The 16,745-nt window shown below is 43.0% G+C and overlaps 1 protein-coding gene across 1 annotated transcript; it reads left to right on the top strand.

The window, feature by feature from the left end:
• The first annotated feature begins 426 nt into the window (after positions 1-426).
• Positions 427-2,585, top strand: CCN1 (cellular communication network factor 1). The gene is made up of 5 exons (XM_056845650.1): positions 427-516; positions 813-1,026; positions 1,393-1,740; positions 1,931-2,133; positions 2,246-2,585. Exons 1-5 carry the CDS (start codon positions 454-456, stop codon positions 2,543-2,545), a joined length of 1,128 nt encoding a protein of 375 aa, XP_056701628.1. The 5' UTR covers positions 427-453; the 3' UTR covers positions 2,546-2,585.
• Positions 2,586-16,745: the final 14,160 nt, after the last annotated feature.

Below are 16,745 nucleotides of genomic sequence, written 5' to 3'. Positions count from 1 at the left end.
GAAACATTCCTGAGATGCTTTAGAATTCCTGATGCTTTAGAATTCTGGAACGCTCAACGTCAGCGCAGCTGCAGCACGCGGCGGCGGCGGCGGCGGCCCCTCGGCCATATAAGCAGCGGCTCCCTCGCGGAGCCTCCTCAGACTGCAAAGGCATCCCCGAGAAGCGCAACGCCGAGCGGCCGCGAGCAGGGACGGCAGCCTTTTCCAAGCTCGTTGGCTCCCCCCCGCCCCGTTTCTCCGCAAAGAAGCAAGACCGAGGCGTTATAGCCCCTGCGGGACTCGCCTCCTTTTAAAAGCCGCCGCCAGAGCCGAGACACTTGGCCCCAGCCTTGCAGGGGTTTGTTTTTTGAGGCAGGGGGATTGCTCAGGCGCGCGCTCGCTCGCTCTTTGTTTTTCTGCGGTTTGGGTTGGAAGAGGGGTGCGGGGAGACCGGACATTCTTCCTTAAAAAGCAATGATGAACTATCAGACCACCAGCTTCGTCCTGGCTCTTGCTCTTCTTCAGATAGTGAATAGGGTAGGTGTGGATTTTATTTCTACCTTCTACTTGTGGGGGGGGGGTGTTAATGATGCTAAATGCATTGTACATGGTGGATTGTATGCTAATCTCTGAAAACTGAAGGGAGATTTGTCTGGGTGGAGGAAGGGAGAGATTTTGCATCTGTGCAGTTGATAGAGGCACAAGGAACCAATGGTGACCATCCTGGGCAGCGTGTCTGCATTTTGGGCAGAAAGGCTGTTTTCATTTGTTTTTCCATCGAGCCCAGAGGGGGCATTTGCATCTCATCAGTGCCTTCCTTTGCTTCTCCCCAGGCACTTTCTTCCTGCCCTTCTGCTTGCCGGTGTCCTCTGGAGGTCCCAAGATGTGCCCCAGGAGTCGGTCTGGTTCTGGACGGCTGCGGATGCTGTAAAGTCTGTGCTAAGCAGCTCAACGAGGACTGTAGCAAGATGCAGCCTTGCGATCACACCAAGGGGCTGGAATGCAATTTCGGTGCCAGCTCCACAGCTCCAAAGGGGATCTGCAGAGGTAAGAAGCTTGTGGTCTTGGTTCCTTTAAAGTGTGTGCGTGTGTGCGTATACATAAATACCAACCAGTCTGTGTCGCGGCAAAGTTTAGTAATTTTGAGCCCATGTATGGTTATGCTTTGTTGTTGGTAGATTGGCAGAAGGGCATATGACTTCAGCAGTCTGGAATGCAATTCACTGTGTCTGGACTGCACTAACAGCGCATAAGGAAAAGTGATTCCTGACTAACTTATTGTTCTTGCCTAGAGCTCTAGGGGATTGTACGGAACTTTACCATAAATTGAATTTTACCGCAGGAAAACCCCCACTCTGTTTTAGCAGCCTTGAGTCTCACTTATGTCTTCTCCCTCTCTCTTTCTTGTTACAGCACACTCAGAAGGGAGACCCTGTGAATACAACTCCAAAATTTATCAGAATGGAGAAAGTTTTCAGCCCAACTGCAAGCACCAGTGCACATGCATCGACGGAGCAGTGGGCTGTATTCCTCTGTGCCCGCAAGAACTCTCCCTACCTGAGTTGGGCTGCCCTAACCCAAGGCTAGTGAAAGTCCCTGGCCAGTGCTGCGAGGAATGGGTCTGTGATGACTCCAAAGATGCTCTGGAGGAGCTGGAAGGTTTCTTTGGCAAAGAATTTGGCCTGGATGCATCTGAAGGGGAATTAACCAGGAACAACGAGCTAATAGCCATTGTGAAAGGAGGGCTGAAAATGCTACCTGGTGAGTTAATATCAGGGTTATGTTATCCTCAGCATGGGATGGGAGGGTTATTGCTGGAATGTCTTTAGTAGAGGGATTATCTGTTGGAATGTCTACAGTGTTTTGCTCTGCATGTTGATGAGAAGAAGAAAAAAACCAAAGAGCTCCTAATTGCAAGAAACTTACACCATGCCCTTCTTTTTCCTTCTAGTCTTTGAGTCTGAGCCACGCAGTCACTCATTTGAGAATCCAAAATGCATTGTGCAAACAACCTCATGGTCACAGTGTTCAAAGACCTGTGGGACTGGCATCTCCACAAGAGTAACCAATGATAACCCTGACTGCAGGCTAGTCAAAGAAACCAGGATATGTGAAGTGAGGCCGTGTGGGCAGCCTAGCTATGACTCCTTAAAGGTAAATACCCTTCTTTGCCATCTTCCCATCATTTCAAATTCATTCTGGGTGGAGGGTGGCTGTTGGGTAGAACTCTTATATTATAACTATGTTGTTAATCTCTTCCTTTCAGAAGGGAAAGAAATGCACCAAGACCAAAAAATCCCAAGCTCCAGTGAAGTTCACTTATGCAGGATGCTCCAGTGTGAAGAAGTACCGTCCCAAGTACTGTGGTTCATGCGTGGACAGCAGATGCTGCACTCCTCAGCAGACCAGGACTGTCAAGATCCGTTTTCGCTGTGATGATGGGGAGACCTTCACTAAGAATGTTATGATGATCCAGTCTTGCAGATGCAACTACAATTGTCCCCATACAAATGAGGCCTACCCTAACTACCGGCTATTCAATGATATCCACAAATTTAGGGACTAAGTTGTGATGTGTGCAGGCTTCAGGAAGAGGCTTGTTTTTTGTTGTTGTTGTTGTTTTACAAAAAAACCTTTTTGAAGTAACAACAGTGGAAAAATGAACTCTGATGGAAGTGGTGCCTTTGCCCACGGGAGGGCGACACTGAGACATGAGAATGCACTGTGCAACTGGATACTAATGCAACAGTTTGAGCATACTTAAAGCTTCATAATACTGGAGCAATCTTATTGCTTCATTTTGGAGCACTTTCATGATTACTGATTTCTGTTTGTAACTGATTGTTTATACGTCTGTCTGTCTGTCCTGGATATGAAAACCTCCAGTTCTCTACTGTTCAGCATAACATCACATATTTGTTGTTGTTCCATACTCATACTGGAGGTTACATTCCTTCCTAAGGTGGGCACTTTTGGAGTTCTCATCTCTGGCAGCTATAGGTACCAGCTATGTAATTCATACCCCGCAAACAGAAATTGGTGGGCTTTAAAGCTGAATATTTTATTTATCAAAATGTAGCTTCTTTTTCTTTTTTCTTTTCTTTTTTTGAGGAAAAAAATCCCTAATACTGGAATAAGTTGTAAATGATTTAATTTTATATTCAATGAATTAAGAGAATTTATTTATGGAATTAATCATTTAATAAAAAATATTTACCTAATTAATGTAATATGATTCAGCTTGGTTTTGGACAGCAGGAGAACATGAGATTTCTCTTGCGATACTCTGAAATGTTACCATTTCTTACCTTAATTTACTATAGAGCACTTTTACTGAAGTTTATAAGATTTAGGCCTACTTCCAAATGCATATGTTCAAAATAGAAGCTGAGGGTCAGTGCACTTCACTGTCATTTAACCGAAGTTCTTGTGCCAATGACTCCTTAGTAACTGAAATGTTGGGATGACAGACATCTCTTGCTTTATGAGTGTCAGAGTAATTCTGATCCCCAAAAGACAGCTGTTTTTATTTCAGATCCATTCTTCATTTGCATCCTATAGAGATGGCATGTTGTAATGTACTCACTATGTAGCTAAACAGAGTATATAGTGGAAAGGCTAATCAATGCTTGTAACAATTTCTAGTCATCCCCGTTTCCCCCCTGAATATTTCATTTTTTGTGTAAAACCAAAATGTTTCCTGTACTTTGCAGGAGGTAGCATCCTTTCATTGAATTCAAACTTAAAATGAGCTTAAATCAATGGATTCTAAATAACACAGTGATTAAAACTAAGACTATTTAAGACGATAAAAATATTACAAATATACAATACTTTTCTAGTAGACCAAGCAGCTATCTTTTCCTTTTCCTCTGCATTTCCCCTTACTGTTTAAACACAGTGGTGATAACAAGTTTAGATTATCCCAATTATCAAACTGGAAGAAACTATCATGGCTGTAATCATCTTGTCTACTTGTATAATAGAAGAATGGGACCATTCCTTCCACAAATATATGGTGGCTTAATGAAAACAGAGGTTCTATCGGATGAGAGCTTAACTGGCTTAAAAACAAATAATTAGATAAATTTATAGAGGGCAAATCTATTAATGGTTATTAGCCATAATATGTGCAGTGACATTAGAACTCTGAATACCAGAATGCTGTATACAAGTAGCAAGAGGCCATTTCTTCCTGCTTCGCTTATGAGCTGTTAGAGCTATCTGCCTGGGTGTGGTTGAAAACAGAGGGTTGGAACTTACCTGATTTTTTGCTGGCGCAAGAGGAAGTAGGACCCCCCATTTTAACGCACCGAAAAGGCTCTCCTAGGACATGTGGACAAAAAGTCACATGGGATAAGATGGCAGTAAGGAGGGGAATTAGGCAAGATTGTCCCTCCTCCCCCTAACAACAGCAGAGAAGGATCCAACTTGGAATGCAGGACTAGATGGACCTCAGTTTGGTCCAGGTGAAGGGACTGTTGTATATCTACTTGAGATATGAATGTGTCTTTAAAGGGGACAGTTCCTTCTAGAGGATCAAGAAGATATCACTAGCAAAGTTTGTTCCTCCCCCCCCCCAAGTTGTATGTGTATTTATTAGTCCTTAGAAGAATGTGACATTTTATTTCCAATTAGCACCCGGTGCAGAAGTCTGGAATCAGGCTCAGAGATTTACTTGCTTTAGCCACCCATTTAACCATGTGACTCAGGGTATATTTGAACCCAAGTTTCCCCATATCAATTCCAACATTTATCCCTCATTACCACATTAGTTCCCATATGGAGTTGGGGTGGGGGCATGCCCTCCAAGTACAAAGAGATATCAGCGATGGTTTCTAGGACTGTAGATAAGGTTTACATTAATTTCTACTCCTGTATTGGAAAGGACAAGCAAATTGCTGGCACACAGCAGACTAATAAAGGCACATTCCAGCACAACTATTGACCATGGGTCTTAATGGATTCAGCAGCTCATCCACCTTTAAAATATGGCTATTCTCTATCTGCTCGGTCACGTTCTTCTCTCCACAAGGCATTTGTATCTTGAGCTGATTGGAATGTAAGTACCACCTGGCCACCAGTCTTCACTACATTTGAACTTGCCTGTAGAATACTTTGCTGACAACAGAAGTGTGACATTTACTGGAGTAATGGTTATAACCTCCTTACACTATCACCCCGACCAATCCATGTGAACACATCCCAGCTCTTTTTTTCATTATCCGCATTCACATGCATGATTCCAAAAATATTCCCATAGAGGAAAAAAGTAATATTGGAAAAGACCTTGTGTTTACACAGTCCCAGGGTCTTCCTTGCAGAGTTGTATAAAAACCCTTGAGAACACAAATGCATTGGTTCTTGTAGGTTATCTGGGCTGTGTGACCTACAATGAACTCTGACCGTGAAAGCCTTCGACAATATTTTGAACACAAATTCAGTTTGTAGGAATTCAGTTGCTCAAGCTCTTTGGTGTCTTGTAACCATACTGTCAAGAAAATGACTATCCCCACAATTTAAGCCCTTTTAAAGCTAGCCAGTGATGATGAACTGTTGCAATGCTTCTCGCAGAAAACAAGGTGAGTTGCAAATATCCAGGGTTACATTAACTTTGGATTTTGCTCCTCCTCCAAGTCCTGCTTGACAGCATTATTTTCGGTAACCCCAGAAAATGCCACAATTTTATCCCTCGCCACCATCAAAAGCAGTCATATCAGATAAGGAATGCAGGCACCTTAGCCTACTGGGCAGAATAGTAGTAATCTGCTACCTGTCCGGTGAAAAATTACCAATTGCAAAAACTGCCTATTTCATGTTAAAACTATAAACAAAACAAAAAAGTAATTCCCCATGAGTCACTGCTATGGCGACAAGTAACCAGCAGTTACAGTTTAAAACTGTGTAGTAGTTCTAAACCTTTACTCCACTTGCTTTCACAGTGTCCTGTGAAGTAGAATAGTATCTCGTTTTATAGATGAGAAATCAAGTCTGATAGAAAGTGACTTGCCCAAAGGCACAAAAACAACTTTATGATGAGAAGCAGCACTTAAACTAGGATTGGAACAATTGTTTGCTGCTGCTCATACGGTAGTAGCAATCTTGCAATTGAGCTGCACTAAAATCAACTGACATTGTGACTGGATGCAGGATGTCAACCTAGATGAACACGTAAACCCTTCCAATGTGACAGAATACAGAAGAGCAATTTACAAAGGGTCAGTGTGATGTAAAATGGATCAGAATGGACCACTTGAATCAGCACCTGGAATGGTTTTGAGCACACCACTTTCTCTTTCAGTGTAACCCACCTCACAAGGGTGCTGTGAGGAGAAAATGCCACTGGAGGAACATGGAAGAAGGGCAGGATACAAATACGTTAAATAATACAATATTTTTGTTGTCTTCCTAGGTTAAATACTACAATATTACAAAATATTGCCAACATTTTAAAGCATCTGAGCAGGGCTGGCTCAAGTCATAGTGTTGCTCCAGGCAAAGATAAATTTTGCTGCTTTCATAGCTAGTAGTTTGTAGGATATCCCTGTTCCAGGGAATCTTGGCAACTCCAGTTTTTGGGAGGGAGAATCTAAGAAACTCCCTCAGCAAAGTACAATAGCCAGGATTCTTTGGAGGAAGCCATGACAGTTAAACAGGTACAAAATTTATGTATGTTTGAGGAGTAGATGGATTCTCCCCCCCACCTACCCCACATGTGGCTCAATGCTTCCTTGTGAACTTCTATTCATTTTACTGAACTGGCTGAAATCCACAAGGGGCCAACCTTGTGCTATAGCAAAAAAACAAAACCCACATTAAATAGACAGTAGGTTATGTCAGCTAAACTAGTACAATGATTTATTAGTGGGTGTTAATGTGCTGTCAATAAGCAAAAAGCTTGAACTGTGGTATCCCCCCTTCCCCCCACTGCCTCATTCTGAAATTACGAATTATATGAAGAATTTTATGTTGTCATATCAGAGGCTAAACAGGAAAAAACACACACAGCTAGACAGTCCAAGTCTTCACCCACCCCAGTGTCTGCAATGCAAGAATTATCTTTTTGTATGTCCCCAAACATTAACACAAAATGACAAATCTCTTTGTGTCTATGTATGTTTTAACCCCCAGACACACTGTAATATGTATAATAGTTCACAAAATTACAAACCTGTGCATGATTTTAACCTAGATTATTCTTAGGCAGGAGCACACAAGTACTCAAAGGAAATGCAGACACAAGCAGTTTGATGACAGTGGAGGCTTTTCAAAGTGCAATAATCAGAGAGTGTGCATGATTGAAATCCATTCTACAACTGAAGGAAATTCATCGAAATTTAAACTTGGAAACTAGAATCCTAGAATGGGATTGTTGAACAAACTTTAGTAGCCATTGCAATACTCACTTCTGTTTACCTAAAGTCCCCAGGTCAGAGGCAGGTGGTGTCAGCTGCAAAGACAACCACAGGCCATTCTCAAATCTACTATATTTGCAACACAGCTCCACCTCTCCCAGATTATCCATCCTCTTAGTACAATATAAATTGGATGGTTTCCCCACAAGGTAAGCTATTTTTAATCTGTAATAGTTTAATAAATTACATTTTGGTCTCACCGCTCTCTTTGTCAGCTAAAGAGATAGAACTCCATACTTCTGTTTTGGGACTGACCCCACAGAGGAGCCACTGCAGAGTTAGCTTCAGTCAGAACCACAGAGGGGTTGTGGATCTTGGCTAGTCTGCTAGAGAGGTAACAGGGATAAGTATGCTGTAGTAGTACATCATCAGAGACCAGCACTGTTTGGCAAGAATGAGGCCATCCAGAAGGCCCTATTCCACAGATCAGGTAATCTGGAGAGTTTCTTCCAGTATTGGACTGAAGCCTCTTTAGGAATGAAATACCTTTGTGGGGAGGTTTGTGTTGTATGCTCCACTACCCTATAGAACAGTCCTTAGTTAAAGTGGCAACACTCCATTTATGATATGTACCCAAGCTACGGTTGCCAGCCTCTAGGTAGTAGCAGGAGATCTTCTGCTGTTTCAACTGATCTCCAGCCGATAGAGATCAGTTCCCCTGGAGAAAATGGCCGCTTTGGCAATTGGACTCTATGGCATTGAAGTCCCTCCCCAAACCCCGTCCTGCTCAGGCTCCGTCCCAAAAACTTCCCGCCGGTAGTGAAGAGCAACCTAGCAACCCTGACCCAAGCAAAGCTGGTTTTCTTCCTACTTGCTCTGGGACTGCTATGGCATGAAGAAGTTTCTAGGGAGGAATTATCAGTATCCCTGGTTGGAAACAATGCCAATTTAAAGATCTACTAGAGTGCTGGCAAGACATGTCAGCTTCCTGGGGAAAGTGCTTTTTGGAGTAAGTACTAAAATGCATATGGGAATGGGGAGAAGATACAAAGCACTCAAAAGTTCATTGTGATGACATAGTCATGTGTGTTGGGAAAGTCTTCCAATGGACAAAACTAGCATTATAGACAGCTTCAATAGTGAAGGAAGGAAAGTAGAAGTTAACCAAACACTGAAAAGCACCAATTTTAGTAGATCTGGAGACGTTCCACATGTACTGTCAGATGATTGCTGGGAATAACAGGGTTTGACTTCATCTGCAATGCAGATGCAGCAAAAAAACTAATTTGGAGGATTGAAGCCAGTCAAACCGCTCTGGGGAGGGGCTGTGGCTCAGTAGAAGAACGTCTGCTTTGGATGCAGACAGTCTCAGGTTCAATCCCTTGCACCTCTAGCTAAAAGGATCAGGTAGCAGAACCCTGTAGAACAAATGCCAGTGCTGAAAACACTGATTTTGATTGACCCACTATAAGGTCACGGTCATGTGACCATGCGCTCTGTGATCATTCTGTGGCCACATTCAACACTCACAGTCACCTTGCAAGCAGATGGAATAGTCAAAAAGTCTTTTTTTTTAAACGATGTTTTGTCAGAACCCAATACCTAGGATGGCCAACCAGACTAGAAACTCATGAGCCTCCCCAGCTGACATTAGCAATTATGCTGCAAGTTTCTGATGCATGGAGAGAAGATATTAGAGTGCTTTTTTGCATGAATAGTGACTGGGAAATATTTCTGAAATGTGGGGCAAACCCATAGCATTTTCTCTTTTTTCAAGATCAGCATGCCAATTCTCAGTCCGTGATTACAGATAACCTGGTTTGGCTTATTCACAAAAGACCCCTTGCATCTTAGGTGGGCCTTAACCCACCACATGGGAATCACTGGTGTGAGGCCATTACAGCCGCTGAAATAAGCCACTCCTTGGGGGAAAGAGAGAGAAGACAAGAAGAAACGTGAAAGGGCAGACAGGTGAACTCACAGCACGCATGGGTTTTAACCTATAGTCTAGCGCGAACAAGTCTCCCAGAGTTCATTTCATATCATCAATGAATGAATGGAGGGACCAGTGGGGTGTCACAGGGCTCAGTTCTGGGCCCGGTACTTTTCAATATTTGAGTATAAATGATCTGGATGAGGGGGTGGAGGACTCACAATAAAGGGATTAAATTACAGGCAGAAAGGTACCGTCTGGATATTAGGAAACTTTTTTTTTTACAGTGAAAGTAGTTAAACAGTGCAATCGGCTGCCTAGGGAGGTGGTGGGCTCGCCCACCCCCACTGGCAGTCTTCAAGCAGTGGCTTGAAAACACTTGTCAGGGATGCTATAGGCTAATCCTACATTAAGCAGGGGGTTGGACTAGATGGTCCCTTCCAACTCTTATGATTCTATGATCCCCTCCCCGTGCAGAATCAGGTCACAAATCTTTTCTAAAACAGCATTCCACCATTGCCCTGTTATTCTTCTCTAAAAGAGGATGGCATCACAAATCCAAATATAACACAAACTGATAGAAATGGGTGCAAGAATGATTTTTCTTGCAGAACTATCCAAGATTGTATTTTTGAACTATAATTCCCCTGCTCTTCACCAGGGAATATTGATGTGTTTTTAAAAATCTCCCTTTATGCTTTCCAAGAGGAGCTGTGTGACAGCCATTTCCTACAGGAAGTTGTTTCCTGCACTCCTGAATCATTTTGTGCTGTAACGTAGTTTTTTTAATCTGTTTTTGTAACAGTAGAACTTTCCCTCCAGACAACGGGGTCTGCTACAGCCTCCCTTACAATCCAAGCAGAAAATTCTTAGATCACGCGTGCATGGGAGATATGATCTTGCGGAAAAAACAGAAGGAGCTATTAAATGAGTAGCTCCATTCCAGGACGCTAACCATTTCCTCTGTGTTACAAATATCTGAATTATAGGACCATTACAGTTGTCTAAAATCCCAGCAGAGGAAGCCTTGTTTTATCCCTTGATGTCATCAGACAAAAAGTTACCCATTCCAAAAGGTGCATTCATAATCATAAACCAAATGTATCTAATGGTAAAAGAAATAAGACCGAAGGAATGCGTTCAAGAGATTAAGGGCAAAATCAATGACACAAAATAAAATGTAATGAAGGCTTGGCTGTCAATTGCCTTTGTGTTGAGGCCCGAGGCCTCAAAAGCAGGCCAACTGCCTTCCGTTCAAGCAGAGGGCACACAAGGTTATAGGTGGCCAGGCCAGGGGAACTCCACATGCCTGCATGCCATTCAGCATTGTTCTGTGGAATTTGCACAGCAGGGTGGATGGGAATTTGGAGACTAGCCAATGCTGGGAAACCTACACAGATCTTTCCAGACTTTCCAGCCCTTGCATTTCTGAAAAAGTCAGGAAGCTCCTTGTCTGCATCATAGTCTGCATGGATACCCAGACAAAAATCCTAATTGTTGCACAAAGACACAAGCTTGAGATGAAGAACGACATAAAGACACAGTCATTAAAGTACTTTGCCAACCGCATCTGTGAAAGAAAACCATTACAGGCAATAGTAGCTAATTGTAAATATTCTCAGAATGCAGCTGGCTGATTTTAAGAAATTCACAGTCTGCCAGTCAGGATTGCCAAACATCAGGTATTTTGTTGAAGGCTTTCACGGTCAGAGTTCATTATGCCTGCCACAGCTACTGGCGAAACGGCAGGAAAGAAAATACCAAGACCACGGTCACACAAGCCCGGATAACCTACAAGAACCAATCAGGTATTTTATTTCTTTGTTTGATTTTTTCCCCCCCTTGCATTAGGAATCAGCTGTTCTGATGTATGTTGGGCCTTGGGGGTGACAGGAAAAAAGTGTATTCGCTGCACAGCCTGATCTACCAGCCCCTTCCACCCTAGCCCTCTTGCTGTCTGACCAAAAGTCATAAGGCTCTTACCCTCCTTTTGTACCTAAACCTGCTTTGGTCCTCTGCCTAAGCAGTCAGGCACACACCATGCTATATTGACCATTCGAACCCCACAGTGACAATCAGAAACTTGTCTGAACTTCCCTTGAGCTAGAACTGCTTCAGCTGCTGTGGGAAATTAAACCTTCCTCTTTTCAGAGGCTCTGGAATCCGCTTTGCAGCCCTACAATCCTGTGCCAGACAAAGGAAGAGAAATGGTTGCCTCCATATGGGTCTCTGGCCTTACTAACAAGCAAGGAGATTTCCTTGGAAAGCACTGCCTCATAACTTAACTTTTACCATCTGGACACACAAAAACACATGCTGCTTATTAACTGGAAGATGCTGCTCGTAGCAAAAACCAAAGGTAGGGATGGTTCTCTGCTACTGGCAAGGAGTTTGTGAGGACGATTAGTCGGTCATGTGATCCGCCCCAACCTGTACTAGTCTAAAATGGTACAGCCACAGCTCTAAGTTTGCCATCTCCTTAAGAATGAGGCCTCTGCTGTTAAGTGAATGAGCCCAGCACACACTCTCCACTACATTTGCATTAACCCCAACAAGCTTAAGATAATTTCTTGCCCTTTGATCATAATGCCCTTCAAGCACAATGAAGAAGCGGTTTTTACTTTCCCTTCTCCCTGGTGGATGCATTCTCTTGTGCCAAAAACACAATATTTATTTATTACTTCCATTTGTACCCTGCCTTTCTCCACAGTGAGGCACCTAATACACCCTATATTGTTATTCTCTCTTCCATTCTAACCTTACAACCACCCTGTGAGCTTGGCTGAGTGTGCGTGACTGGCCCAAGGTCACCCAGCGAGCTTCCATGGCATTCTGGGGATTCGAACACAGGTTTTTCAGATCCTAGCCTGACTCTCTAACACTGTCCCAGACTAGCTCTCTGTACTACAGCTAGACACAGGTTAGGTAGATGAAAAATTGATTGCTCCCACCTCCAATCCCAAAAGTGGTTTGACTCAGCGGAGCTATGATTTGACAGACAGTATTGGTAATGAGTATTTTTTAACAACAACAAAATCAGTAAAACCAAATGGTTCAGCCAGGCAAAGAATAAGTCACAGGTGCGCTAATGAATAATACTTACAATGAATAATACAATTTGGCAGGAAAACATCTACCTAATATCTATGATTGCTGCCTTAACTTTGTAATCTGCAACTACCTATTCCGCGTTAGCATGCATGGAGAGTAGTGTTCACTGCAATTTCTTGTTTGTTTGTCTTGCATACATTTGATTTCCCTCTACTTCACTGCAAAGTCCATGAAGCAGAACCATATGCTGTTCCATAGCAACAAGCTAATACAAACACAGACTAATCTTTGTCCACTGGAGTACACAGTTCAATTTTTTTTCTTATTAACACAATCTGCATCTGCATACAGTCTGAGCAAATTCCATAGCAACCACACACATACAAATAACTGTCTTTAACAAAAAGTTTTCCGGGAAATAGCTTGGAACTTAAAAGGTCAGAATACACTGTTTGTAAGTAAACACAGCTTGGATTGAGCAGCACTACTGGCTGAAATTGTATTCTTCTGTGCCCATCTCCTTGGAAGAAGATAATCTTGAGTCCTCAACTTTTTATAAGGTTGAGAAATGACAATTTAATTAGTATTTTGCAAATGAGCCTTTGTGATGCTAATATAATTTCCTCAAAATAACAAATTCAAATAGCATCCCTTATTAGTAGGGTTGCCAACCTCCAGGTGGTAGCAGGAGGTCTTCTGCTATTACAGCTGATCTCCAGCCGATAAAGATTAGTTCACCTGGAGAAAATGGCTGCTTTGGCAATTAGACTCTATGGAATTGAAGTCCCTCCCCTCTCCAAACCCCACCCTCCCCAGGCTCCACCCCCAAAACCTCCCACCGGTTGCAAAGAGGGACCTGGCAATCCTACTTATTAGGCACAGATACGCCTCCTTGTATTATTTAAAGCCCATGTTATGAAATTACCCTTTGAGTCAACATTCACAACTTTTATTCACTCATTTATTTAAAACATCTATTAGACACTGTGAAGAAATAAAAAACCCCATGTATATATTTATATGAGTGTGATTATAAATAGAAAAGTATATGGATTCGAATGAATTAAAGGCCTTTATGTTTGTTAGGAAGCTGAACGATCATGCAAATCAGGGTTTGTAAAGTTAACCTATTAGAGGAGGAGGAGGGAGAATAAAGCTGTTGTATTGATCCTTTAACCTTGGAAGAAAAGAACCAATCAGGCAGCAGGGAGAATGTAGCAATCTTATTGGGACTTTTAGCAAACTATAACAAGAGCCAATCACTAGTTAGTTTTCAATCCCCTTTGCAGCCGACTTATGGTGACCCTTTTTTAGGGTTTTCATGGCAAGAGACTAACAGAGGTGGTTTGCCAGTGCCTTCCTCTGCACAGCAACCCTGGACTTCCTTGGTGGTCTCCCATCCAACTACTACCCAGGGCTGACCCTGCTTAGCTTCTGAGATCTGATGAGATCAGGCTAGCCTGGGCCATCCAGGTCAGTTTTGTCAGCTGGAAAAAAGGAGATGGAAAGGAAGAGCTTTGAAGGACCTCAGAAAAACGGGACTGAGGTGAAGTCCTGCAGCAGAGAATTCCCTCGGGAGGTGGAAGGAGGCTGAGAGCTGAGGACGCTGTAGGCCAGGGAGGGCTGAATAGCTGAGGAGAGGGCTAGGCTCCAACAGCCTGACTTATAGCCAGCCTCAAGGGAGTCCCTGAAGGGAGCTGCTACACTGAAGTGCTGCAGGGAAGAGATTCCGCTTCCCATGAGTATGCTAGCAGAAAAGCCAAAGAATATTGTAAATTTGAATTAATATATAGAATAAGAACAAGAACTGTTCTCCTACAGTCAGTTCTGCATTTTTCTATTGTTATCAAATTGGTGTCATATATTAAAGAATTCTTTTGTTTGGATCTGAAGAGAAACAAGTTGTTCTTTTACTTGGGAAGCAAGCATTGAAGGCCAAACTACATTAACCAACCCCAAGTGCCTTGCAGCCCCCTTTCTACCTTATAGGAAGGCGGCTTACAATGTAAATAATACTAATAATATACATAAAATCTATACAAACCACTAGTTAAAATCAGTAATTTAAAACCGTCAGGCAGAAGAACTAATCAAATGGCATCATGAATAAAACTATGTTCAGCTGCCTTCTAAAGACTGAGAGAGGGGGGCAGGTGCACCTCCCTGGGGAAGTTGTTCCATAATCATGGAGCTACTGCTGAAATGGCCCCCTCTCATGTACCCACCAGATGAGCTTCTTTGGTCAATGGAGCAGTCAAGCGGGCCTCTCCCTATGATTTAAGTTCCCAGGCAGGAATGTCTGGGATAAGATGATCCTTCAGATACCCCAGTCCCAAGCCATGTAGGACTGTAAAGGTCAAAACCAACACCTTGAACTGGGCTCAGGAATAACTGGGGTCACATGATCCTGGTAACTGGTTCTGACCAGCAGTCTAGCGGCAGCATTCTAAACTAGCTTCCGCCTCCAAACACTCTTCAAGGGTAGCCCCAAGTACAGCGCATTGCAATAGTCCAGTCTAGAGATAACTAAGTCATGGATCACTATGGCTAGCTCAGTCTGAGCCAGGATCGGCAGCAGCTGGTGCACCAGCCAAAGCTGGGTAAAAGCACTCCAAACTGCAGCAGCCACCTAATTTTCTAAGGTGTCAAAACAGCATCCCCAAGTTTGTTTCAGAAATACAGCTGAGGTCTGATTTGGCTGCTAACTTCTCTCGCTCTTGTTTTAGAGGCAAAAAGAAAAGGAAGATAACAGCAGTCAGAGACAAGTTGAATGGCCAAAGGTTGTAGACCTAACTTGGAAATTAAGATAAAAACAACGAATCCCTGAAGCAGTAAGACCCAGTGAATTATGGCCCTTATGGCTTCTCTTGCCCACCACTGGTAACCCCAGAAAGCTTATCAGATCCTTGTCTTTTCAGCATCCTCTCCCAACAGTGCAAGAATGGCCTATGGGCAAGCTGAGCCAAGTGGTCCCAGCAGTGCTGGCAGCACCTGAGGGCCTGGTGGTTTAAACCTCATGCACAGGGACGATGGGGACAAGTGTAAGCTCACCTGGGCAAACCTACTTGTGATGTCATCACTGCAGCCTGCATCGGAGTCAAGCAGACCCTGTGCAACTCCCAGCACCTCAGAGGCCACTTGAGTCAGTGGGCTCCACGTCTGCCTCCCATAGAGTGTTTTGCTTCATCTGTTTCCACTGGGGCTTTTTCAGCTGTTTGTACAACTCTCTGGAACATCATGTCTATATGTGTCTGGAGGGCTCCTTCACTTTTACATTCTTCAAGGGCATGTAAGATGGAGCCCTTTTGTTAGGGTTTACAATTGGCATGTGTGGTATTTACTATGTTTGTTGTTTGGATTTTTACAATGTGGTAGTGAATTTCCTTGTTGGCTGTTTTTTGATAACACTATTTGGATGGTTTACGTAGGATATATTTTGTTGGCTTCTTGTATTATAAGATGCCTTGAGTCTTAGAAATAAGGCAGGATATCAAAGTGGTTAATTTTATAAAAACTCAGGTTCCCAACAACTTTTAGAAATCTAACTCCCGGTGAGTATGCTTGCAAAATACCTTGGACACAACTTATTGGGGGTGGGGGGGAAGAATTATTTTGTGTTAAAGTTGTTTTGTGTTATAAAGTGTTGTAATGCTCTTAGAATTTTACAAGCGGTGGCCCATATTTTGCTGGAAAGGCTCAATAAGCTTTTAAACTACCATGGATTGTCAGTTCTTTAGCAAACAGTTGCCGGCACTCTGCCATCCTGAATGTGCTTAGATAGTTGAAATGATTTCGAATTGCATAATTATATTATAGCAGTCTGAAAAAGGGAAAATGATGGAATACTTCTTTCTGCAGTGATGCTTGGAGTGTGGGGAATTTTGGAAACCCATCTCAACCTCCAGTAATTCATCACAGGATATTGTTCAAGAATGATCAATCAGTCACTACATGCTCCTCCATTCTCTCTGGCTGCTGCAATTTCAGTGGCTCAGCTCATGTCTCTTTTCTGGAACAGTGTAGTATAGATTCAAGTAGATGGGCTTCAGGATTTTCTGCCTGTGTACATTCAGAAGGGTGAACAGCAAGGTACAAGAAATAGATTTGTTTTAAAGGGTACTGAGTAGGGTTGTGCATATCGATAAACCCGAACTAAAAATAAACCCGAAATTAGCCGCTTTGGCTTCGTTTGGGTTTTTCGTTTACCGAACGCCAAAACAGCCTGAAGCAGCCTGAAGCCAAAGCAGCCTGAAGCCAAAACAGCCTGAAGCAGCCTGAAGCCAAATAGGCGCTTTCCGGATAAAAGCCGAATAGATATTTTGCTTTTCGGGTTTTGGCTAGTCGCCTTCTGCAGAGTCTTTTGTGGCCCTTGTTATGTTTAAAGGAGAACTATCTACTTTTTTCATATTCCTGCCCCATGGCTGGTT

This window comes from Euleptes europaea, chromosome 2 (assembly GCF_029931775.1).
Source record: "Euleptes europaea isolate rEulEur1 chromosome 2, rEulEur1.hap1, whole genome shotgun sequence".
Lineage (NCBI taxonomy): Eukaryota > Metazoa > Chordata > Lepidosauria > Squamata > Sphaerodactylidae > Euleptes > Euleptes europaea.
This window is presented reverse-complemented; position numbering and strand designations above follow the sequence as displayed.

Bases quoted from the DNA above. Each gene is read 5' to 3' on its own strand.
- CCN1 (XM_056845650.1), top strand. From the start codon at position 454: ATGATGAACTATCAGACCACCAGCTTCGTCCTGGCTCTTGCTCTTCTT. The intron at 517-812 runs GTAGGTGTGGAT...GCTTCTCCCCAG, and splicing joins TTCTTCAGATAGTGAATAGG to GCACTTTCTTCCTGCCCTTC. The intron at 1,741-1,930 runs GTGAGTTAATAT...TTTTCCTTCTAG, and splicing joins AGGGCTGAAAATGCTACCTG to TCTTTGAGTCTGAGCCACGC.